The 26218-nt window shown below is 50.7% G+C and overlaps 1 protein-coding gene across 3 annotated transcripts in view; it reads right to left on the bottom strand.

Annotated features, from left to right (window-relative positions):
* Window positions 1-9108: 9108 nt before the first annotated feature.
* The window catches only part of IMMP2L (inner mitochondrial membrane peptidase subunit 2), a 594300-nt gene continuing 577190 nt past the window's right edge, over window positions 9109-26218 (bottom strand). For all 3 annotated transcript variants that reach the window (XM_045828652.1, XM_045828653.1, XM_045828654.1), the window contains one exon: window positions 9109-9361. In XM_045828652.1, the coding sequence (XP_045684608.1) occupies window positions 9242-9361 (120 nt within the window). In that variant the 3' untranslated portion in view covers window positions 9109-9241. The remainder of the gene's footprint in view (window positions 9362-26218) is intronic.

The following is a 26218-nucleotide window of genomic DNA, read 5'->3' as shown; positions in this document are numbered from 1 at the left end:
CCCCCCACTATCATCCTCCGCCCTTAGTTCATGTCCATGGGTCATACATATAAGTTCTTTGGCTTCTACATTTTCTATGCTATTTTAACCTGCCGCTGTCTCTATTCTCCCTTCCATCTATGCTATTTATTCCCTGTGCCTTTTCCTCCATTCTCCTCTCCCTTTCCCCACTGATAACCCTCCATGGGATCTCCATTTCTGTGATTCTGTTCCTGTTCTAGCTGTTTGCTTAGTTTTTCTTTTCATTCTTTTTTTTAGGTCCAGTTGTTGATAATTGTGAGTTTGTTATCATTTTACTGTTCACATTTTCGATCTTCTTCTATTTCTTAAATGAGTCCCTTTAACATTCATACAATAAGGGCCTGGTGATGATGAACTTTAACTTGTCCTTGTCTGGGAAGCACTTTATCTGTTCTTCCATTCTAAATGAAAGCTTTGCTAGACAGAGTAATCTGGGGTATAGGTCCTTGCCTTTCATGACTTGGAACACTTCTTTCCAGCCCCTTCTTGCCTGTAAGGTTTCTTTTGAGAAATCAGCTGAGAGTCTTATGTGAGCTCCTTTGTAGGTAACTGTCTCCTTTTCTCTTGCTTTTAAGATTCTCTCCTTCTCTTTAATCTTGGCTAATGTAATGATGATGTGCCTTGGTGTGTGCTTCCTTGCGTCCAACTTCTTTGGGACTCTCTGAGCTTCCTGGACTTCCTGGAAGTCTATTTCCTTTGCCAGATTGGGGAAGGTCTCCTTCATTATGTTTTCAAATAGGTTTTCAATTTCTTCTCTTTCTCTTCTCCTTCTGGCAACCCTGGGATTCTGAGGTTGGAATGTTAAACTTGTCCAGGAGGTTCCTAAGCCTCTCGTCATTTTCCTGAATTCTTGTTTCTTCATTCTGTTCTGGTTGAATGTTTATTTCTTCCTTCTGGTCCAAACTGTTGATTTGAGTCCCAATTTCTTCCCATCACTGTTGGTTCTCTGTACATTTTTCTTTATTTCACTTTTCACAGCCTTCACTTTGTCCCCTGTTTTGCCACCATACTCAACCAATTCTGTGAGCACCCTGATTACCAGTGTTTTCAACTGTGCATCTGTTAGGTTGTCTGTCTCTTTGTGGCTTAGCTGTATTTTTCCTGGAGCTTTGATCCATTCTTCCATGTGGGCCTTTTTTATTTTTGGTCTTGGTGTGCCTGTTATGTAGTCATGGGCGGGGCTTAGGTGTTCACCAGGGCGGGGCAACCCACGTGGGTGCGTGGTGACGTTGTACGTGGGGGAGGGATCTGAGAGGGAACAATGGCGCTTGCTCTGCTCTCTGCCGGATTTCGGTCGCTTCCCCCCACTGCCCACAAGCAAACTGGGCCCTTCTGGTGCTGGTTCCCAGGTGGGTGGGCTGTGTATGCCCTGGGACCCTGCGGGTCTCTCCAGCGCACTCTCCTGTGAGGCTGGGAGTCTCTCCCGCTGCCGCCACCCCCCCACAGGTGTTTTCAGTCAGAGGTTTGAGACTATTTCCCCGCTGGGGCTCCGGGCTGTGCGGTCTGTCTCGCTCCGCAGTTGCTCCTCCCGGTTTATCTGCGCGTGAATGCGGGGCCGCCCGCTCCGCCAGCCGCTGTCTCACGGCGAGTCCTCTCCACCCGGCTGCCCGTCTCCGCCTCTGCTCCTGGTCCGGATGGACGTGTCTTCTTCATCTCCTCGCTTGTCGGACTTCCATGCAATTCAATTTTCCGTCAGTGCTGGTGGGTTTTTGGTTTTAAATTCGCTGTTGTCCTTCTTCTGGTTGTGCCAAGGGGCACCGTGCGTCTACCTACGCCTCCAGCTTGGCCGGAAGTTCTGCATTAGCTCTTTTCCTGCGGCTGGACGACCCCTCGCCAGGACGCTGAGAGGGAGAGAAAGAATTGATTCACTAAACTCTCGGACAAGCGAGAAAACATCCCTTTTAGAAGAAATCAGGAAACCTCTTCTTGTTCTCAGTGTTCTGGAAAGAGTCCCATTTCCATCTCTCAGCCACACTGCCTGTGTATGGGGAAGCTCCAGGTCTGTGCGTCCTTCAGCGAAAGGTGCCGTCCGGGCCCAGGAGGTGACCTGGACTGCGGTCAGTTACCCGGAGTTGACTCCCGGAGCTGCGAGTGGGCCCCTCTCCCGCCCCCACCCCGGCGTGCACCCCGATGGCGGGCCAAGTGGCAACAGATGCAGAGAAGAAAACCAGAGTGTCAGCTGTGCAACAGGGACACCGTATCTTTTGGAGAAAGGTAAGCCATTATACCGATTTGTGTATCTACATTTTAGAAGATGACAAAAATGTTTAAGCGTGTCCTTCAAGCTGACATAGTATTAGTTCTATTAAAATACTATGTTTGCTTATGTCAAGCCAAGAAAAGAGACATTACACAATTAATGGGAAACAGTCACCCATTGAGGATTCTGCAGTGTATCTATGCCATTCACCTAGGGAGCCCTTAATGGTTTTGACAACTGAGATGCTATCTTTATGGTAATATATACAATATAATTTTCTGCAGCAAGTGCAATTTTCTGGCTGAGATATCCATCTAGAATCGTTATTGAATGATGATAAGAAAAGATTGCTTTGTAATAATAAGGCTCATTGCCAATTCGTTTGTTCCTCTTTTCCTCAAGCCATAACAAACGTGCTTAGAAGCACCTGTACGTGGGGCCAAATTTTGCCCGGATTGTCGTTCTGGCACGAAGGTTGACGCAAGGCTTTTTCTCTTCCCCTTCCGTTGGCTCACCTTCCTCAGCGATCCGGGCCTTCCTCGCTCTGAGACGCAGTGTCAGGACTGATTTCCTACTGGCTGAGATAACAAATCATACCCAAGTAGACCGGCGACAGCTAGCTGGCTGAACAAACCTGTCTTCCCTTGCGGTCCCTTCCCGAAGATTAACTACCTGTCTCACCTCTTCAGTCTCTCTCTGCTCCCCTGGATTTCGGCCGGGTTGAGTCTTTTAATATTCTGTATGTCATGGTGCCTGCGGGCTCGAGACAAGAGCCTCGCTCTCTAAGGTTCCTTGCGATGCTTGTGCACACGCGTGCACAATAAATTGTGAGGGAGACTCAACGCGGAAATCGCCGTGACATTGGGCACGGCCTCCAGGGCAGGCGCGCAAGTGAAACGGGGCCTTTCCCCTGAGCACCGTCGGCATTTCCCACACGGCCGCCTCGGCGCCCTGTGACCCCCTGTTCCTCACTCCGCCTCCTGATTGTCTCGTCTTCCAGTTGGTCCTGACTTCTTCACTCAGCCTCTCTACTCTACAAAGACAGACACAAAATCTACGCAAATGCCATTATTTCCAAATCCCCATCTGATCTTCTATATCAGTGATTTGCTCTGTCGATATTTATGGAGCACGTCTATATGCAAGATTCTGGGAGGTTGTTTTAGAAAATTGAACAAACAAGACATAAAACTTCAGAAAGATTAGCTAAGGGTGTTTTATTTAAGGCAGGAATGTCAAGCTCATTGTCGACGGGGGCCACATCAGCTCTGCGGTTGCCTTCACAGGGCCGAATGTAGTTTCAGGACTGTGTCAATGTAGCTCCTCCTTAACTAGGGGCAAGGAGCTCGGCGCTGCCACCAGGTAGAAACCAGGTGCCGGGCTGGATAATACAAGGTGGAGGGCTGGATTCGGCCCGTGGGCCTTGGGCTGGCCACCTGTGATGGAAGGGTTAAAAACAAAAGTCCTGAGAAAGGCGTGGAGAGACCGCGCTGCCCTCTCAAGGAGCGAGCGCGAGCTCCACCTGGGAGACAACGGTGTGGGCGCTGATCCGGTGTGGTCCGCTGTCCGTGCGGACAGGCAGCCTCTCGCCCTCGGATACTTTGTCCTGCCTACTTTGGATGCTTCTGCGCCGGTGCACCACACTATTACTACTCTCTAACTGTACGTTTGATCTTTGCTGAACTGCTCATTAACACTTAAATCCTTTCCACCTCGGGGCGAGCAGCTAGGTGAGAGTTATTTAAGCCTCCTTTTCATCCCTCTCTCCCGCGGCAGGCAGAAAAGGCCGGGAAGGTGCACTGCTCCCTGGTCGCCGCCTGCATCTGGAGTACCTGCAGCAGAGCAGCTGCTGCTTGCTTCGTGCGCTTGAAGCATCCTGCGTCTCTCTCTCTGGGAGAGTGCAGGCCTGTCACTGTGGCTACCTGTGCAGACATTGATAAATGTCTGTCTTCTCATGAGATGATGCGTGCTCAGGGGCAGGCGCTGGAACGTAGTGGGTACTCAGATAAATGCTTGTTGAATGTGTCAATAAATGAGCCTAACCCGCTGCTCAGTTACTGAAACCCGTGGCTCAGAGCACAGGTGGCAAACACAGGGCCCGTGGGCTGAATCCGGCCCTGCACCTTGTTTTATCCAGCCCGGCACCTGCTTTCTACCTGGCGGCAGCGCCAAGCTCCTCGCCCCCAGTTCAGGAGGAGCTACATTGACACAGCCCCGAAACTACATTCGGCCGTGAGGAGGCAACCGCGAGGCTGCTGTGGCCCCCCGTGAAAATGAGTCTGACGGCCCTGAGCAGGAACTCCATGATACCGAGATAAGTGACTGATTAACGCCTTGCACAGCAGCTCGCCCATTGTGGGGAGCCGGCTGGGAGGGGCTTGGGTTGGCGGACAAAGCAGGGAGTCCCAGACGAGTGAGCTGTCTGGCAGGGTCCGTGTCTACTTCCAGGATAGTTAGTGCCGCTCGGTTATTTTCACTGGGCCCCGGTATTGTTGAGCCCTAACTACCTCTGGTCGTATTCTCACTCTCAAGGTCTTCCTAACTCTTGGTTCTCTTCACAATCTTCAGCATCTCCTTACCCACAGGAACATTCTTCGACTCAGGAAAGAAGGACCCTTTGTGACCAAAAGGACTATCTCTTGTCTCCGACAGGGAGACGTCTTAAACCATACAAACTGCCAGAGCCACCCACCCCCTTTCCCCCTGGCTGTATCCGTTCATTCGTTCACTGTCTCCCACGCCGTTCTCTCGTCTCCTTCGCGACTCCCACTCGCAGCTGTGTCCTTTAGACGTGAATGCCGCCGAACGATTCCCACCTGCCCCACAGAACCAGGGAGTGAAACCAGGCGGGAGGGAAGAGGGAACTATTCTCAGCACAAACGCTAAGCACTCTTGGAAGCTTTTTATGAAGAAAAGCTTTATTGCAGGTCTTTGGTGGCCTTCACACAAGCAGTTCCCGTGGCGTAGGAGGGGCCGCAGCTCGCGGATTCGGTTGCAAAGGGAACACTGGCCGAGGAACTGGAGGCAGAGCCTGTGGGCAGCTCTTCCCGGGAGACGCTCATACGGAGAAGAGCTGCAGGACCCGAACCCGAGCACCAGGGGGCGTGTGTCAGAGCAGGGCGGTCAGATGCGGAAAACTACAGCACACGTTTATGCGATAGAAGCGACTACGAAGAAGGGAAAATCGGTGCAGTGTCGCAGGTTCAATTCCCCGTCAGGCCACATACCTGGGTTGGAGGCCACGGTCCCCAGCAACCACACATTTCTCTCTCTCTCTCTCTCTCTCTCCCCCTCTCTCTCTCCCTCTCTCTCTCCCCCCTCCCCCTCTCCCTCCCTTCCCTTTCTAAAAATAAATAAAATCTTTTAAAAAATTGGCGCTATTGGAAGGGAAGAGGTTCATTACCAGAGGAATTTTCTTGACCCGGTGAGAGGGTTTGGATCTAGTGCGCAGTGGACATAGAGAACTCCTACATATACATTTTTTTAAGGAAATTTGTACTGGAGTCTGGACAGTCAGCTTTATCTTCTCAGTCATTAGTTCTATTGTGTGAAATGAAACGGTGTGTTTTAATTAATTCGTGCCTAAGGACAGACAGGAAGCAGAGGCGTGGGAACAGACACAGGGAGGTGGCTCTACGTGATGTGGCAGGCTGGTGAGGTCCCCTCCTGCTCCCCACAGGCTCGTTAACCTGGAAGCAGCACCCTTAGCGGAAGGTGAGCGTTAGGAGAAGGCACCACATCTCTGTGCGAGGAGAAGGCAGGGATCGATCTTCTGCGAGGGCGGACAGATGATCAGACAGACACAGTGGGAGAATAAAGATGCGCTGTGGTTTTGAGTCGAGACAGCAGTTTTATCGGTGACCTCTCTCCAGAGAGTCAAGTCTGTGTAAAGAATGCAGAGACTGAAACAATCGGAGAAAGTTGGTGCGCTGAATTTTGTTCTCACGGAAGGAGTGGGGTTGGGATGACCTGAGGGGAGACTATGTACGTTTGGGGCGCCCTTCTCCTCTTTGACCTCAGGGAGGTAGTGTGTCACCACAACAGAGGACATGCATTCTGGGAGGACTGAGCAGTGAGACGAGAGACCTGTGTTGGAGCGTGTCAGTGGATAGTTGTGAATCCACGAAACACGCGGTTCACTAAGCTATTGTAATAATCGCTGCCTGCATGTGCTTTTCCAAATGGACAACTGTAAGCCTACCTCTGCCTGCGCCTGTATTTTCCCAGGTGACTCGGGCACCTCCCCTTTTCGACCTGCCGAGTGACAGCTCCCCTTCTGTGGTATCTTGCATATTGGAAGTTGAAGGATGGAGTAATGAGCTGATTTTGAGGCTGAAAAGCATGTATGGTTTGTTTTCCAATTTTGGCAAACAGAGACCTTAACCTCTTAAAGACAGACGTGACCGTCTTGGGCCCAAAGCAGAGCCGACCCAAAGACCTCCTGGGAGCTGTACTGGAGCCCTTCTCTAGATGAACTGACCCACAGAGTCAGGGTAGACTGGGTCCTAGCAACAAACTCCAACATTTCTACTGGGATGTTACACAATAGACATTTGTTTCTTGCTCACTGAACAGTCCCGGGAGGGCGTGCAAGTCGGGTTGGCTGTTTTTCAGGGGGTCATTCCGGAGCCTGTGGGGTGCTGCCCTGAGGGCCTTATAACCACCACCGCCCCACGGGCAGGCACAGAAAGAACCTGGAGGGGCCCCGGGGTGATTTCATGGGGCAGCCACATTCATCACCGTCAGTCATAATCTGAGTTGCCAGAACTCAGACACATGGTCAGAACCGCAAAGGAACCTGAAAAATACGACTTAGAGGTATTTCTAGGAAAAAGAGAAGAATGATTTTGTTGCGGTCTCTTCTGTGATGATAAAGGAGAGGCGGGCTGTGGCGAGAGTAGGACATTAGTGGAGATTTTGTTTCTGGCTCTTGGGTTGGTCGCTTCGCGCTGTGTCCTGGGGGAAGGGGGGTGGTGTGAAGAACTCCCCCTCCATCGGTTAATGTTGGAAGTGGCTGACGCTGTCACGGAAGCGTGGGTGCCAGGGAGCCAGTGGTCACCTCGGCCTGGAGGTGCATTTCTGAGGAGGAAACCTACGAGCTGAGCGGCTTAACCAGCACGAAGCATTAGTCCTGCTGGTGCTGTGCTGGGTGGCTGAAGAATACTAAATGAAGTAGAAAGAGCACTCACCTTTTCTCTGAAGATTTATAATCTTGCATTCAAGTCTGAGTAGGAGTGACAGAGGTCGTCAATAAGGCAGCAAGGCTGAAAACCCGTATGCCTTTGTTGCAATGCCAGATTCTTCCATAGCAGTGGTGCAATACAGCTACTCCAGGCACCCCTCCGTTTGCCGTCTGCCTTGTCCCCCGTCACTACTGCCCCCAACGCCCTCATCCGTGGCCCCAGGCTTCCCTATGTTCCAGCAACTGAAGAGGAGATACCCTCATGCACTCACTGTTTAACGCACACTCCCAGGGGATGCACGTTGCCCAGAGTAAAAATACTGGTAGGCCTTTGAGTAGCAGGAAGTATGTGGCAAACTGCAGTGAAAGGCCAGAGCGTGACGCTCAAGCCGGGGAAGAGGGCAAAGGGGACTTGAACTGATGAAAGTGATGAAGATCCAGGGAAAGATTCTCAGCTTGTCTTCTTTTAAAACCTTAATTTTGACCAGTCTTAGCACTGGCGTAGTACTCCCCGATGGTTGGGGAACAAACTATTGTGATGATGAGTTATTAGTAACATATGCGGGATTTTTTTTTTTTTTTGGCTGTTGTTCCTTTATTCCAGTGAGCTCGTGAGTTCTTGGTTTTTTTGCTGTTGTTCCTCTGTTCCTGCGAGCTCGTGAGTTCTTGGTTTTTTTGCTGTTGTTCCTCTGTTCCTGCGAGCTCGTGAGTTTTTGTTTTTGCTTTTTTTTGTTGTTCCTCTGTTCCTGTGAGCTCGTGAGTTTGAGAGACAGCGGGCCCTTGTTTGGGATCACGTCTGCGGGTGACGCAGAAGGAAACGAGACCAGGCATACGGAGGGCACTGGTTCAGAGACTCGGTTTCCATCCGCCCAAGCCTCTGATCAGTGGTGGGGGGGTGGGGGAAGAAACACTTTATAAACATAGACTTGCGGGCTGGCAGTTCACCTCCTTATCTATACAATTACAGAAGCTATTACACTAATATTGCAGCTCTGGACAATTGGTGATTTCAGTATTAGAGTCAGGAACACTGACCTATCCTTGGGGTAGAAATCAAACTTGGTTGATCGGAACTGATTTTTTGTTTTTGAATTTCACTTAGGACATTTTACCAAAGAGTGACCAAATATTGATAAATGTGTTTACTCATCAGTGCGAACAGTCATGAGATCACTCAGACGTTTTTTAATTTAAAAGGGCCAATAAGAAAGGCTTGTTTGCAAATATTGATAGAATTGGCCCCCCGAAGAGATACGATGTTCCTCATTAAGGGGTATACAGGTTCATTAATGGGTACACAGGTTCAATGACAAATGCCCACAGCGGTACCTGAGCAAATCAGTGTTTATTTTTGCAGCAGCCTCCCATTCACCCCAGCGGCAGGAGCTGCCCTGTAGATGCTGTCACTTACAACGTAATTTCTATCATCGTGCGCATAGTACACTCTTTCCTGCTTTGTCTTAAGAGGAAATGACATGACTCAAGCAATAACTTTCATCAAATATTCATTTTCCTATTCTGTCAGCAGCAAGCACGCACCAGAATCAAAACTCATCAACAGACTTAAGTACGCACAGCAACATCTCAACTGTACCCCCCATCAGACACACGGGAACAAAATGTTCGTATTCCCAAAGGTCAGCATTTTTTGGGGGGGGGGGGCGCCATGAAACAATAGGGTATTACAATTAACCACAAAATCAGGTGCCATTTAATACTGTTTAATCTTTTAGAACTCTCTCATCATCTTCATGCGACAGATGCCGTGTTTCCTGCGCGGCATCACCACCGTGGCGGGGTCCTCTTCCCGCGGTCGGTGCAGGTGGGGGGCGGCACACTCACTCCTCCGCGCTCTGGACCAGCAGGCGCTCGGGAGGAAGCACGGACTCCAGCTTCTGCCAGCGCTCGGGGGGCCACAGGATGTGGGTAGCGTGGGCATGCAGAAGTCCCAGGGAAACCTGAATCCACGGGAGACACAGAGAAAGGCAAGAGGAAATTATTTTGTAAGGGTCACCGTTAATATCTTTCTTTGTTGTTACCATTTTGTTGTAGGACCTTTTATTGGTGTTTATTAGGTGAAATGTAATATGGAATTAATAAAAGAAAGTAAAAAAGTACTGTGCTAGAGGACCTCAAAACTAAATTTAAAATTAATAATACAGATCTCTTTTTGGTAAAAATATTAATAGATTGATAGTCTTACAAACGGACAGGATTGCCCAAGAGGCCAAAATAAGGAGCAGTGTAAGGGTCACCGTTAGTATCGTGAAAGCAGAACTCGATCCAGGTCTGCGTTTCCCTGGGAAGGTGCTGCTCAAGATTAAACGTAGGAAACACAGGGCGCTGCCTTTCGGGGTGCTTTCTGTCTGCCAGCCCCGTTAACCCTCCCAGCCACCGGAAGTGGGGACTGATTTGCCCTCCGCTTGGCACAGGAGAACCCTCAGTTCAGGGAGGGCCAAGAGCCCCCCGCAGCAGCGACCCAGCGCGGTGGGGCTGCAGCCTTCACGCCATCCTCAGTCATCGGCTTGCACAGACCCCTACGGCTGGTTTTATTCTCAGAATTTTCTACTGTAAGTCAGAGAGACATGAAACAATTTTTTTTTTTTTTTGGCAAAGAACATTGTCCCACCTACCGGATGGGCAGCAAGAATTAGATGTGAGAAAGGGTGGGAACCTCCATACAAGCACAGGGAGTGAGCGACCCTGCAGCGGTGCTCCAGGGAGAGGGGTGGGACTCCCCCTCACAGCGGGAGGGGGAGTCCGGGAAGGACTCCGGTGTAAAGATCACCGCAAAGAAGCCCCCTCCGCAGACGCACCAGAAGGGAAAGGGAGGAGAATTTCCCCACAGAACTGAGGGCTGAACCCCAGGAAGGAAGGAGCCCCTCAAGACGTCCTCCTGGGCTCCCTAGGGGCATGGGCTGGAGCTACAGAAGGGAGCAGCACACCTGACTTAGGTGCACACCAAAGCCCTCTCCCGGGATGTGACCCTTCAGCATCTGTGTCTTTGCTCTTGTTGTTGCTATTAGACATGCTAATGATATTCAGAGGCTTACGAATCTCGCACTCCTGCTTAAGCACATATTTACTGAGTGGCAGCTATAAAGGAGATACGATGCATCCATTTTATTTTCAATGTTTTCCTTATAGAGTGTAGCTCCTTGGAGGAGGTTGACACACAATACTTCTTTTACTGAAGTCCCTCTATTTACTAGCATGCGCGTTCGGAAAATCACATCGCCCGGAAACTCAAAGGAAAGAACTAAGTGTCAAGGGAGAGACTCCACCAAGATAACCCAAAACACATTTTTTAAAGAAAAAAGGAAACCTTCACAACATCTTGATATACAAACAAAAGAAACCCAAAGGGTACCAAGTAGCTCATGGGCCCAATAAAGAAATTTTTCTTCGACTTGTTACTTTGAAAATCGACCCTGCAGAGAACTGGAGAACGCGGTACAGAGCAGGGCTCCTCCCTGAAATTCACCCGTTGTTCGCATTTGGCCGCATTGTTCCTCCCTCACGTGCGGGGTTGTTCTTTGTGCACACACACATTCTTCTGAGCCGGCTAAGCGTTGCTGACAACAGGCTGAATTTACCCCCAAAGAAATAATCCTGCGTGTATCTCCGAAGACTTTCCCTGCATGAATACAGTGTATTATACTCAAGATAGTTCCTACTGATCTATTTCTTAATAGAAGCCCCTACTTAAGTCTTCCCTATTGTCCCAATGTCTTTGTTAGCTGTTTTTTAAATTCTTAATCATGGATCGCAAATTGTATCATCCTTGTCATTGTTTTGCTCCGGTTTCGTGTACATCTAGTTCACTTGAATGCAGAGGGCAGGCCAGCTTCCTCGTCAAGTGCCCGCATCTGTGAGCGCCGGCTCACCGACCCCCCCCCCGCCAGCACGTTCAGCCGGTAGCATGTCCTGCCGGTTCCGGCACAGGGGGAGGCCCGAAATAGCAGTTTGTCCCGTGGTTGTGACATAAAGTTTAATTACTCGATTAAAATGATGCTGGCCACATTTCTCCATTGTCAATGAATCACTTTCCTTTGGTAATTAGTAACTAATCTGTAGGACACTTTTTTCAATTACGGTTGGCATGCAATATTCTGTTAGTTTCAGGTGTACAACTTAGCGATTCGATATTTATGTAACTTACACAGAGCTCACCCTGCTAAGTCTGGTAAATAGTTACAATATTATTGACTAATGTTCCCTGGGCTGCACTTCACATCCCCAGCACTGTTGGTATAATTGGCAATTTGCAGCTCTCAACCCCCTTCACCTTTTTACCCATCCCCCAAACCTCCCTCCCACCTGGTAACCATCAGTTTGTTCTCTGCCTCTGTGGGTCTTTTTGATTGTTTGTTTTGGTTTCCTCATATAAGTGAAGTCATCGGGCATTTGCCTTTCTCTGTCTGACTTATGTCACTCAGGATTATAGCTTCTAGGTCCATCCATGTTGGTGCAAATGGCCAGGTTTCATTCTTTCCTATGGCTGAATAATGTTCCAATGGATATACAAGTACCACTTCTTTACCCATCCACTCATCTGTCAGTGGGCACTTACGTTGCTTCCTTAGCTTGGCTCTTGTGAACAATGCTGCAATGAACAGAGGGGTGCATTTAATTTTAGGGGTGCATTTAATGTTTTGACGTAACTACATAATGCTTTCCACAGTGGCTGTAACAATTAGTAAAGCCCCCAGCAGTGACGGGGGTTCGCCTTTTCTCCACGTCCTCGCCAGCACTTGTTGTTTGTTGATTCTAGAGGATAACTAGTCTAACAGGTGTGAGGTGACCTCTCATTATGGTTTTAATTTGCAGCTCCCTGATGGTTAGTGATGTTGAGCATCTTTTCATATGCCTGTTGGCCGTTTGTACATCCTCCTTGGAAAAATGTTCAGGTCCTCTACTCAGTTTTCCATTGGAGTGTTCTTTTTTGGTGTTAAGTTATGAGTTCATCATATGTATTTTGGATATTAACCCCTTACTGGATGTAGCATTGGTGAATACGTTCTCCCACTCAGGAGGCTGTCTTTTCACTTTGTTGGTAGTTCCTTTGCTGTGCAAAAACTTTTTAGTTTGATGTAGTCTCTCTTCTTTTCTCATGTATTTCCATCGCCCGAGGGGACATGCAAAACCATATCACTAAGAGCAAAGCCAAACAGTTTACTGCCTGTTTTTTTTTTCCTAAGAGTTTTATAGTTTCTGTTCTCACATTTAGTTGTCAATCCATTTTGAGCTTATTTTTGTATATGGTATAAGAAAGTGGTCCAGTTTCATATTGTTACATATATCTGTCCAATATCTCCAATACCATTTAAGAGAGTGTCTCTACCCACAGTATATATTCTTGCCTCCTTTGTCATAGATTAACTGACCGTGTAGATGTGGCTTTATATATGGGTTCTCGATTCTGATCCACTGAGTTATCTGTTTTTATGCCAGTACCATGCTGTTTTGATTAGTATTGCCTTGTAGTATAGCTTGATATCAGGTATCATAACTGCAACTTTTTCTCAGTATAGCTTTGGTTATTCAGGGTCTTTTGTGTTCCATATAAATTTGGGAATTATTGTTCTAGTTCTCTGAAAAATGCCATTTGGTATTTTGATAGGGATTGCATAGAATTTGCAAATTGCTTTGGGGAATATGGATGTTTTAACGATGTCCATTCTTCCTATCCATAAGCACAGTATATAGCCTTCCATTTATTTCTATCTTTTGCAATATTTTATAGTATTCTGAGTACAGTTTTAAATTTGGTTAAATTTATTCCTAGGTATTTTATTCTTTCTGATGCAATTATAAATGGGATGTTTTAAAATTTTCTCTTTCTGACAGTTTGTTATTGGCATATAAAAATGCAACTTATTTCTGAATATCAATTTTGTGTTATATGACCTTACTGAATTCATTTATTCTAACAGTTTTTTTGGTGGCTTCTTAATGGTTATCTCTATACAGTATCATGCCCACTGCAAATATTGAGAGTTTTATTTCTTCCTTTCCAATTTGGATGCCTTTTATTTATTTTCCTGGTCTGACCGCTCTGGCTAGGACTTCCACTACTACGTTATGTAAAAGTGGACATCCTTGTCCTATTCCTCACGTTAGAGAAAACGTGTTCAGGTTTACACAGTTGAGTGTGATGTTAGATGTGCGTTTGCCATACATGGCTTTATTACGCTGAAGTATGTCCCCTCTGTCCAGGCTTTGCTGAGAATTTTTATCATAAATGGATGTTGGATACTGTCAAATGACTTTTCTGCACCTATTAATACATGATCGTGTGATGTTTAGCCCTTCGTTTTGTTTATGTGGTGTGGCACGCTAACTGAGGTTTGTGTGTTGAGCCAAACTTGCATCCCAGGGATAGGTCTGTGGGGTCCTATTTTGGAATATGTACATATTTCGTATGTCAACAACATTTCATCTAATCATCCCGCTGTTCTCCAAAGGAAGCTGCCCATTAAATCATCCAATAGTTTTAACAGGCATTCGTGAACCTGCCTTAACTGATTATTACATCAACATTTACAAAATAGTGAGGTTCCAAATTTATTCTTTCATAGTTATCTTCCATTCTTCTCTAAAAAGGTACTTTCCCTCCCAACCCCAAATTCTCAATTTTAATACCAAAGATTTTTCGTTAATTCAAAATCTGGTACTATTTGGGCGTTGGTTTGTTTGGTGCTCACGTGTCCTGAGTGGGGCGGTGGGAGTCCTCTGCTTACGACGGACCTGTCTCCAACAGCCTCTGAGCATGTCTTTACTGTTTGGTACCACTTTTTGGTACCACCAGATGTTGTGGGCTTACCTCGTGTTATAACTGACTGTCCCCGAAACCACACATCTCTTCAAGGAGCCTCGGTTTCCTTTACCAAGGAATGCTGTGTAGGAACCAAGGTCTGGTGCTAGATATGCTCCTTATTCCCGGCGGTGGTAATCTGCTATGCCATTTCAAGGGATAACATAAAAGAAAGAAAACCACCTGTTCCTCAGCTTTCTCCATTACCTATCTCTACCTCCCTTCCTCCAGAACAAGCATCCCGGCTCCGCACAATGGTAACACATCTGCACTGTCATAACATACGCACAAAATAGCTTTAAGGTCCGTGAATTACCAACAACAAACCTAGTGACAAAGCCAAGATTTCTTTGCAATTATTTTGGTCCTTAAAATAGATCTCATTTTAAATGCACTGGCAGAGTCCCTTCTTCAAAATATACTCGAATTCCTTCTTTTTTCCCTCCCCATTGTAGTTATTTGATAGAGAGTTGGGTTCATTTGTTTCTTTCTACGTTTACACTTGTTTCCTTTTGGAAGACTAAAACCAAACACCATACACATACATTCTTCTTTTCCTTGCTCTTCTTCTACCAAACGTAGTTTACTAAGTTTACTATATATTCCCTCTGCATCTTGCTTTTATTTTCAACAGCATATCCTGAAACCACTTCACAGAAATGGAGCCGGCGATTGTTACAATGCCCCCTCCACCCCGAGTGATTAGGCTCAGCTCCGCTGGGAGTCCCGTCTGGACTTGCCACTTGGCTCCACCCCCTGAGGAGGGCAGCCTGACTGGTTTTAGAGAATCCCTTGAATAAACTCTGGAATGGCCAAATATAAAATAATGAAACATTAATTGCTAAACATGTTTATCATAGAGAAATTAAAGATATCAGTAAACATGCCATGTGTCACATTAAAAAAACAAAACAGAACTCTGAAAAGTATGCTATGTGTTCCCAGACCTGGTTTAGCAGGTCTCTGGTTTAGCAGACAGTGCAAATTGCTTACTTCTTAGTTTTCACTAGAAATTAGGTTTTTTTAAAGGTTAATAATTCTAATCCATGTAATGAAAAATACAAAAAAATAGGAATATGTTTTGGCCCCAAGTTAAAAGGTGTGAGATGTGGAGATGTATTTTTGAGGGAAAGGAAATTAATTTTGTGCTAGAGTGAGGCTGGTTGTTTCAGAATAGGAAAGGAAAAAAAAAGTGAATGTAAAAAGGAAATTTGTAGAAGGTTTGTGAAAAAGGAATCTTGAGAAAGGAAATTTTATGTGTGGTCAAGCTGAATAAGACTAAAATTAATTTAACAAGCAAGTGAATTTAAATAGTAAGCTGAGCAGAATTAGAGTTTGGTTTTCCCCTACTAAAAAGAACTATTGGTCTATTACTGATAATGTAAGGAAGATTTCTGGCTAGAAAGTAAAGATTCTGTGTTTTATCAAAATAGCTTTCTGTTTTATATTGTCTTAAATTCCTTGATTACTTAAGAGCAAACTAAATCTCCATAGGAAGAACTAAGTTTTGCTAATTAAGTATTGCTTCATAATTATTTATGATCCTATTTAGTCAAATGTCCAAAACTTTTGATATATTTTGACAAATTTCCCAAAATTTAAATTATGGAGTCTTGACCTGGGAATAACTTTGAGGTATACCCCAACGACTCCGGGAACACCTCCAAAGATTTGTTTTCTCTTATTATAAAAGACAAATGTCACACTAATCAGGCCGATTTTGGTGTGCTGAAATGACATGGAGAGCACTGTCGAAGAAGAAATAACACCGGGCCTCCTTTGTACTGTGTGCGTCTACGTTGCAAATGCCCTAGAAACCGCGCCTTCCCTGGGAGTCTGCCGTCGAAGCTGAGGCGCACACGGAAAAGGCCGGCTCCGTCAGATGTGGCACAGGTGAAGGAAGTCCACTCTGTTTTTTTTTTTTTGCAGAAATGACCCCTCCTTGTTGGTCTTGGTCATCCTGGTGTCCTGGGGACATGGCCACTTCGGCTCCTGAATCGGATGAATTGGGATCTGTCAGCGGCCCTGTGCACCGCACCACCAGGTAAGGGAGGGCAGGAAGAACCCTCCTCCTGCTCCTGAGAGTCTCCTGGCTGGTCTACCACTCAGACAGACATGACCCCCGTCAGCCAGGGACGTGACTCCAAATCCAAAGCCTGTACGTGTACGAGAACCCACACACGTGAGAGGCAGAGGCCACGCGCACCATAGGTTAAGAGACAGAAGGGGACTCGGGCATGTAGACGGGAGGAGGGAAGGCGCCTTGGGCGTCTAAAGGGCCACTGCTGGATCTCAAGAAAGCAGATGCTCAGTAAACGGGAGTCGGCTTGCCCTGCAGACAGGTCAGAAAGCTACGTTAGTCTCCCACATGGGCAAGGCCTCTAATTCCAGCTCTTCCGGGCGGCCAAGGGAGGGGCAGCAGTTTCTCCCGAGCTACAGCTCAAGCTGCCCCCACGCAACATAACCCACACACCACAGAGACACGTCTGGGTTAGGGCCGGGCCGCTCAGGCGGACCCTGACCCAGTCTGGCCGGTGTCTGTGCAAGGAGAGAAGGTTAAGGCACACACAGAGACAGCAGGGGTGTATGCGCATGGAGGAGCCATGTTGGGGGGGACACAGCCAAAGGAGGCCACCTGCACGACACTCAGGCCTCAGGGTGGGGGAGAACACCTTTGCTGACCCCTTTGATCTTGGACTTCTGGCCTCCAGGACTGTGAGTAACTGTCTGTGGATTAAGGCGGGCAGGCGGGGATGTTCTGTGGCCGCCCTGGCAGACTAGTGCGGAGGGGAATGCCAAGGACGCGGCACACGAAGCTGGCGCCACGAGCTGTCCCAACACTCACTCAGAATGGGGGAGCAAAGGACCATGTGCAGGGAAACATTTCTGTTATTAAAAGGAGAGAGAGATATCTTCAGCATTGATACTTTTTCCAATAGGCTGAAGACTTTGACCAGCCATCCTCGTATTTCACTGGGGTTCTACCCTTCTCTCCTTGCTCTTTCGGGTCCCACGCATGACCGGGTCTCCTTCAGAGGAGTCGGGGTACTTTCAGGCAAAAGGAATCCACTTGTGCAGTGGGTTTTAAAGCACCTCAACAAAAACATTGCATAACCATGATGAACCCTTAGCGGATTTTTGTATTTTTAGTGTCTACTATAATAAAGTAGATCCTACCCTGGCTGGCATAGCTCAGTGGATTGAGTGCGGGCTGCGAACCAAAGTGTCGCAGGTTCAATTCCCAGTCAGGGCACATGCCTGGGTTGCAGGCCACGGCCCCCAGCAACCTCCCATTGATGTTTCTCTCTCTCTTTCTCCCTCCCTTCCCTCTCTAAAATAAATAAAATCTTTTTTAAAAAAAGCTTATACATGTAATTTAAATGCACAGGTTGCAATCCTTTATATTTCCTGCATCTTACAAAATTTAGAAATATATTACACACGCAAAGTCAATTGTGGTGACTGTGGTTTACCTCCAACACAAACGAACAACAGTAAGGAGGAGAGAAACTTATTACAACAGATCCCTGGCCTCCTGGGATGCGTCCCAGTGTGCATTTGGGCGGCTGATCCTTCTGGCCATGTGTCCTCTTCCTGCACTAACGTTTCCCAGAATACAACATTGACCTGCTCACAGATTAGCCAGGGAACACGTCTCAGCGCTGCATTGACAAAGTGCTCTGGCACTCTCTGGACCGGGGGACACAAGGGGCACGTGTCAGTGACCCCAGCAGAGCGCAGGGATGGGCGCGGTGCAGGGCGACAGGCCCTGCCCCGGACCTGACTCCGGGCTGTGCTCTGGGCCAGCCTGCACCGCTCTGCGGTGGCGGTGGAGCCACACTGGCCATCGACCTGTGTGCTGGTCACCAACCCCGGGCAGGGGACCACACGGGGCTCCAGCTGGAGGAGGACAGCAGAGAGCATCACAGTGCCACCCACCAGGAACAGTATTGGGTCACCAGGAAAACCAGCACAGCCAGGCACTGGGAGGGGCAAGCTTTCCTCACAGAGAGACAGGGAACTGCGGCTTTAACAGGGGCGTCGCCGGCACTGAGCTCCACAGAGAGGGAGGCCCCACCTTCCCGCCCCCACCTCGGTGGTTGCTGGCCTCTCTGAGGTCAGTAGTGACAGAGCTCCCAAAGACACACCTTCAGAAACAACCTAAAAGACACAGAGAGAGAGAGAGACAGAGAGGGGAGAGCAAAACAGTTCCTTTCACCAATGGCATAAAAGCGCGTGCCCCTGTAAACAGTTGCTGAAAGAGGTGTGTGGTCTTAGTTAATCAAACAAGACTAGAGCTAAAGGTGGGCGCGAACACACACGTGGGAAAGGAAGCAGGGGCCCTGTGTAACGACACAAAACACAGGCTTGTGAAAAGACAGAAGAATGGCGGTGACCCGACCTACTTTAAAGCACGGGTTAGCGCCACAGGTCTGAACCTACCAATCAATCTCATGCTTTGATTCCGCAGACAAAGGTGACGAAGGAGACAGGGGGCGGCGGTGCCCACTGATCACCCGCACACGCTCCCAGACGCCCATCCGTGTAAACATCTCTCCCCGAACAAACACACGTGGAGACTGCTTCCCCTCGAAGCGAGCACTGTCTGGCGTCCGCGCAAAGACAAACTAATACGGGCCGAGCTTTTGCTGAACAAGAGGCCTCAGGGCCGTGTGCCACAGACCTGTGCGGGAGGCAGAGAGGGACCGAATAGAAGCTCCTAGGAGCTGAGCTATAAGCAACATATATATAGCTTATATATATATGGAGAAGGGAGGCTCTAGAAGAATGCAGAAGTTGGCTAGAACGGAGGGGGAGCAGCAGATGAGGTCAAGGCCCCCAGGGCAGTGGTGGCCCCTGGGAGTTTTGGGTGGGAAGGAAGCAGGCCCCTCGCCCTCCTGCGGGGACCACGCTAACGGTGTCCGTTATGAAACACGCCCCCTCTACAGACACCCGGCACCGTGTGCTTCCTCCTCGCGGAACCGACAAGAGGGAAGGTCCTGCATCTGTGAACGGGCCCATAGGTGCGCCCCCTCCTGCCTGCCAGTATAATACAGGTCCCCAGAACCTCACCCGCAAGTGCAAACCCGGAGCGCACCGAAAACCAGTCAAGGTGTTTGTTCCTCTCTGGCAGCCGATCCTGGCCTGACCCAGGCTGCTAAGAAATCATAGTCATTCTTTATCCCACGCCCCACGCCCAGTCACATTGTTGCTGTGGGAATCCTAACGCGCCTCGTCAGAGAAGGCGCCCCAGGCTCTGCGGGCGGGGAGATGTTCCGTATGGCACAGCCATTGTTCGCAGGTGCGGTTTCTAGACACTGAGCTCACCTTCCCCGTAGTCGGAAAGCCTGCGTTTTCTGAAGCGTACCTGCCCCCTGGAGCCTCAGACACGGCATCAATCTCTTTAAATGTCTGCGAGGATGAATCTTCACTGAAGCACAGTGCAATCAGTTACGGGCTCGGCCCCTGGCGGGATGGGCAGCCCGCTATGCTGGAAACAGATGCACACCCTCAAGACAACCCGCGTCCTCTGCGACTTTGTGATCGGTGGGAAAGACAGAGCTTAGAGAAAATGTCAGCACACAACCGGACTTGCTAGACGCAGGGAGCTGCCAAGCACCTCAGGAGAGAGAGAGGCTGCGCGACGGAGCCTGGGCAGGCGCCCTGGAGCAGATGCGTCTGAGCTGGCTGCCGCGGCCCCGGAAACAGCTCTCTCCTGTGACAGCCCCTGCCAGTCTTTTATCTGGAACAGTCTCCTGCTCCTCCTTGCCCTCCACGAAACTTCAAAGTTGAGACAATGTGATAAGATGATGCAATTCGGTATTTTGCATGGAAAAAACCATATGCTTTGCGACAGATTCACAGTGAGACTGTTCTAAAGGCCTGGTTCTCGGACAAGTGTTTGCTATCATTGCCGACAATTTTGGCTGGAATCATTCCAGTGCCATTTTCCTGTTCGAGACCTGGCTTTCATCGACACGCACGTCCGGGTCCCTTTGCAGCCCCTGCGTGGTTTCCTCTGGATGACGACGGAATCACGCATCGTCATCCCAGTTCCCCAGGACACCTCCGGGAAGCAGGCAGGTCACCGTTTATGGGAAAATAAATACAAAACAGGCCTCTAGGGCTATCTGCAGCTCCTCCTCGTGAATTAATTTCCCAGGATGAATGCTTATGCACCAGCCTTGGTACCTCACGGTCAAATCACTGGTGCTGAAGTGGCCTACACGCTTTATGGTGCGGCTTGATCAAGTAGGGGATGAAATGCTTGAGCATAATGTGGATAGTTAGCAACTTGCAACCCCACGGGGGGGGGCCAGGCGGACGGATGGCATTCTGGGAGACCCTCGTCATTTCCTGGGTTCTCCCTACAGCTCCCGTCCCACCTGCTCTTTCTATGGAGGAGAGGAGATGCTCACAGAAACACAGGAGGACGGAGGTGTGGAAGTCTCGATCGTTGCTGGACGTTGCTCTAAACCACGTGCAGGCCGCCTGGGCGGAGAGCCGCAGAGACGGAGCAGACGGGTGCGGACGAGAGGAGGTGGGCGAAGGCGGGGTGAGCACCGCCCCTCCTTGCCCTGGCCACCCCCCCCCCCCGCCGGGGGTCACAGCGGTAGTTCCCTGGCATCCCGTCCCTGTCTGACCATCTGTTCCAGGCCCCAGCCCTTTTTCAGTCCTTCTTCCAATAAGAAATGAGGAGGTTTACAAAACTACCGCCCTAGAACAAAAGTAAGAGTCACACGGACAAGGGTCAAGCCAGTTGCTGGGGAGAGAGCCGCGCTGGGGACCATGCTTCCTCCTTCGCTGTGGCTCTCGGACAGCGAGCGCCGCTCTCCCGGGGAGGCGGGACGTCCTGGATGCTAGCGGGAGCTAGGCCGTTAACCGATCAGCTTTCTACGAGCTGTTTTTCCCATGAGGTCTACCACAGGGGGCTCAAAGCGTCCACATGGACAATGTCCGCTGCAGGAGGGTGCCCCCAGAAGTCAGAAGCACAGTTTGGCTCGCTGGCAATGACGCAAACAAACATGGTTCTGCGGGAGGCTCGGGCGGTGGAGGCCTGCATGTGGGGCAGAGACGGCGCGTATCCCCAGGACGGGCACTCGGGCCGCCCGCAGGCACGGGCGCCGCAAATGACCTGTGTTAAATACCGTTTCTTTCCGCAGTCAGCGGCTTGGACACGCGGGAGCCGCTCCATGTCGTCCGTTGTCTGTGGCTGGGGGGACGCCCTGGCCCCTCGCCATGGCTGCGTCCCTGCAGGGGCTCGGGCGGTGGGTCTCGGGGGCCCGGCCTCACCGGGGAGCCAGCTCGGTGAGCAGGGCCGCGACTGCTGCTCCTGGGCGTCTGTGAGCAGCTGACCAAACCCCAGGACCTGCGTCGGTGAGGACACCACAAAGTGGGCGGTACAGGTCCTGGGAAGAGCGGCCCGAACCCCAGCAGCGCGGGCTTCTCCGGAAGGGGCGTCTCCCGGGCGCCTGGCGAGTCTGAGTGTGCGCGGCGATGCGGGGCTCCTCGGGCCCGCGTGGGACCCCCGGCCTTTTGGGGTTTAAGTATTCTAAAGTCACTGGTTTTAACAAGTTTACAACCCAGTCAGAAAGGCGAGGGAGTGGGCGCTACGGGCACATTGGTTGGAAAGCACGAGGACCAGCGCGTGAGCAGGCAGGCAGGCAGGCAGCCCGCGGCGTGTCCCTGCTCAGAAGCGGCTTCCGTGGTCGCTCGCGGGTGCTCGCCAACAGGGCGAACCGTGTGTGTGGCACACAGGGGACAGACTTTAAAAGTCGAGATTAAAGATGCTTGAAGATTCAAGATGAGAACGTGTCTTAATAAAACTTCCTTTTATGACGTTCATGTAAGTTGCGATCAAATACAAACACGACCTTGATGTATATCAGTAAATTCCTAATGACGTAGACTTGGGAGTCAGACAGACTTGGAGGCCTCTCGGCCCAGGCTGGTGGCAGCGGGTAAGTAGTTTAACACCTTTGTGCCTCCATTTCCAAGTCTCTGAAAGGTAAATCATGACAGTGCCTGAAAGGCCCAGCGTTGTGGGCAGAAAGGAGCGCTGTCATAAATCTAACCCGAAGTGACCTCAGGGGGGATCTGATCACAGATACCTAACAGCGCAGGGCGTGGGGGGCCATCACACCCAGGCCTGTAACTCCTTTACTAGAAGGCTTACCTTTGCCTGGAGCCGCGGCCCTGTCCGTCATTTCTGTGCATCTAGGTTAGCGCCCCTTTGAAATGAGCTAGAACCACCCTCAAGAGAGCACGGAATTCTGTTAACCATCCTGTAATCCAATCCCCACCTTGCCTCCTCCCACCTCCATCGAACCTTTCTTAATCTCCCTCCTTAATTCCAAACGCAGAAAAGAAGCTGCAAAGTGCATTCTGGGAAGCATTGCTTTCACTCCATTGGGATCTTGCTTCCAGGTGGATGCTCTGTTTGGCTCGAATAAACTCACAAATGTTTCTCCAGGTTTGGACATTCTTAAGCCGATGTTATAATGGTTAAATAAAATATAAAATACCGGTGGCACATTGCAAATGTTTAGTGCGTGTGCTCTTTATATATGGGAAAATCACTTTTTCTTTCTTCTGCTGACCTGAAAATCAACAGCTCTCTTCCTATTCCTTTTGTAATCAGCTGCTTAAAAAGAGTCACATGAGTGGAAAAGAAACAATAGACCATGTGTGAAGTAAGGAAACCGACTTTAAAAAGGTTTCCGAAATGCATTCGTTTCCTTTAAAGCATCCAGAACCTTGGAGAATCTCTCGGAAGGGCACGCCGCACTGACCCTGACCTTTCCAAGTCTAAAGGGACGGATTTTAGAAATCGGATACAGAGACCCGAGCAGCCCACCGCACAGCCTCTGCCCCTGGCCCAGGCATCTCCAAGCCCTTCTGACCGCTCCATTTCCACCTCTCCCGCCCTCGCCCTGCAGACCGGCCCTGCTTCTGCCTTTCTCAGCCAGGGTGAGAGCAGACTCCCAGCCTTCCACGAAAGCCTTTCCCTGCGTGGAGGCTCACGCCACCCTTTGGGGGCCTTTGGAGGCCCTCAGTCGAAGTTGCCTCCAAGTTTTTGCCCGGGAGTTAACGGAGCCCTTAAGAGGAGATCAGGTTACCTAATGACCGTGTTTAGGTGAAACCTCCACAAAACGTTCTTCCTTCAGGAGAAACCCTCTCTTCACAGCTCTGCTGACTCCGTTCCCACAGGAAAACTTCTTGGGGTGATGGGACGCCCCACTGTGGAGACCCAGAGAGAGTGGGCCACCTCTGTGCTCCGCCCAGAAACTCCTTTAGCATGAACTCTGTGGCTCCAGCTCCTTGGACCCCCCCTCGTCCACGGCCCCTAGAAGCACACCGTCACCTGCAAACGGGGTTGCCACTCCTGGCCACTCAGTGTAACAGAATGAGAGCAGCTGCCTGTCAGCCTCTTTGCCCATGACCAGCTCTGCCTGTCTGTGAGCCTTGTGATGGCAGTGTCCCGGCCACCACCTGCTCCCCGAGCCGGACACTCCCCACAGTGCTCTCCACTGCCCGCAGTTGAGGGCGAGGCGCCTGAGCTGGGGGTGGCACCGGCGCTGGGCCAGGCCCCTGGACGTGGGTGATGCAAAAGCACAGAAACCATTCCCCGCAGAGCTGTGAGTGCCAGGGAAGTGTCCAGTGGCATCCGCTGCCCAGCTCATCCCCCGCCCAGCTCATCGCCCTGCTCCTGTGTGTGACGACAGAAGGGTGCCCTGGGCTGCCCGCCGTCCGGTTCCCAGGCCTGGTTCTCATCCCATCCATTTGGGGAGTTCTGGCAATGTCGTGTTTCTGCATAAATCAGGACAAAAACACAAAGTCAGGATGGGAGGTACCTGACTGGTGCATGGCCATGAACGTAACGTACCGGAGCAAGAATGTTGTTCACGAGGATTTTAGAAATCCCCACAGCCAAGGAGACAGGCTCAGGATGCTGCCTGCAGTCACCGTGCGAGCCAGGGCTGGGGCCCGTCCTCACCCTGGCTGCGAGTCCCGGCCCTGTCACCCTACCTGTCCCTGGAACAGGTGGAGAGCCCGGGAACTGTAACATGTGGCATGGGGCCCTGCACCGATGCTTCTGAACTTCTGCTACCGCGGGGAAAAGCCAGGCCCTTCCTTTTCTGCAGGCAAAGCAAACACTGCGCATCCAGGGCTGTGCACACCCTCGTCCGTCCGTTTGGGACGTGCTGCTGGCACGCGGCCAGCCGCAGGGCGGTGGGGAACACTCGCCGGCGGTGACCGGGAAGCCAGGGCTCAGCACAGCAGAGTGAGTGTGTGCATGTGCGTAACAGACCCCGGGGACTGACGACATTCAGGAAAACCCTCAAGTGCTTGCACTTGGTGCCATGCACAGGGACGTGAAAGCCCACTGGGGGGTGCCAGGCCCAGGGTGAGGTGTCGCAAACCCACCGAGACTCGTGAGTCTTGCGCTCTGGCCTTCAAGACCTCGTGACTCAGGGGAAGACAGCTGTCATGAGCTTGACCCATGGAATGTGCTTGGCAGAAGGGGAGGTGGCAGGACATGAGAGTAACCTGGTGAGTGACGCAGGCCGCTGCAAGGTGAGGACGAGACAGGATGCACCCTCTCAGGAGGTGCACCTGGGACTGGACCACCGTCTGGAGACAAAGGGAAAGGCAATGGGACAGGTAGGAGGGTGCGGCACTGGCGCTGGCAGGACACGCAGTGTGGGCAGGAGGAGAGGAGAGAAGGGACACCGTGAGGATGGAATCCCAGTCTCCTAGCCTGGTCCCCACGGCCCCTCACGGACACACGTCTGTTTTGTTTCTGAGCACTCCGCCCGCATCCCCCGAATCACTAACTACGAGGCGCTCACCGAGAGGGGGAGAAGGTGCCAGCCTGCTTAGCACGCTTGTCTTCACGCCGCCCTGGCCGCCGCCCCTGCCCCCTGAGGGTTCAGACACTGCCAGGACCCGCCAGGGCGGAGCAGAACATCCGCATAGCCCCTGCAGCAAAGCTGCCCTGCCTTCCGATGAAGTCCTTTCAGGAAAATTCCAGCCACGTTTTGCTCACGGCCTCCAGCGCCACCTGGCATTAGAAACCATGGTTCCAATTAGCTGTCCCTTTCCTCTAAGTGTTTTCCACCCCAGTTGGCTTTGCCACGTTCCCTTTAACCTGAAAAGACAACCGTTTTGTTACTTTAAAGGTATTTTTAACTCAGGAGGGTGGAGAAAATATCTCAATCTGTAGTAATGACACAGAGAGAACCTGTCCTGTCGTTGTCACCAGCCCCGAGGGCCTGGCCTCAGGCGCGCACCACCTGCCCCCACCCCTGGAGCACAGGCCGGGCGGATGCGCGGGGGAGGGCAGGGGAGGGCAGGTCGGTGCCAGCGCGCCAGCAGCGGAAGTGTCGGAACCAGACAACCGAGTCGGGGTGCAGACTCAGAAAGAACAGCTGCGTCACCCTTGGAGAGCTACGTCACTTCTTTCCGTCTGCCTTTTCTCTGGGTGAAAACGGGACCCGCAATCTCAACTCTTCCAAGTTCTTAGAACGGATGGCGGGCGGGGGAGAGGGGTGGGTGCAGAGGCCCAGCAGAGGGCCTGCCCCGTGCCCACTGCCGGCCGGCCGCACGGGAAGCCGGGGCCAGGGGAAGCCTGAGGTGCTGGCAGCAACACCAGGGCTAGGAAAACGAGGCGCTGACAACGGCTGCATTCCGGTGTTCGAGGCGAACTGTTCACGCCCGGTTAGGAGGGGTGCCTTTGAGAGAACCTGCATGCCGTTAGCTTGCGCTCCTGGGTCTTTAGTACAAAGATAATGGCAAGAAATCTTGTCCCAGTACATTTCCTTGGGAACTGTCTGTGCAAAAGCAACAGAGCACGGTGGCCGGTAGGCTCCATGCTTTCCCCTGGAGCTGAAGCCTGAAGGAGCTTCCCCGCGTGCCCGACGCGCCCAGCGACCGTGAAGGCCTTGGGGTGAAGGTCTCGCCCTGACAGGCGTCTGCCTCTGGAGGAGCCCCCTGC

This window comes from Phyllostomus hastatus, unplaced genomic scaffold (genome assembly GCF_019186645.2).
Source record: "Phyllostomus hastatus isolate PE091 unplaced genomic scaffold, TTU_PhHast_1.1 phas_scaffold_78, whole genome shotgun sequence".
Classification (NCBI taxonomy): domain Eukaryota; kingdom Metazoa; phylum Chordata; class Mammalia; order Chiroptera; family Phyllostomidae; genus Phyllostomus; species Phyllostomus hastatus.
The sequence above is the reverse complement of the archived record's forward strand: the minus strand, read 5'-3'. Positions and strand labels throughout refer to the sequence as shown.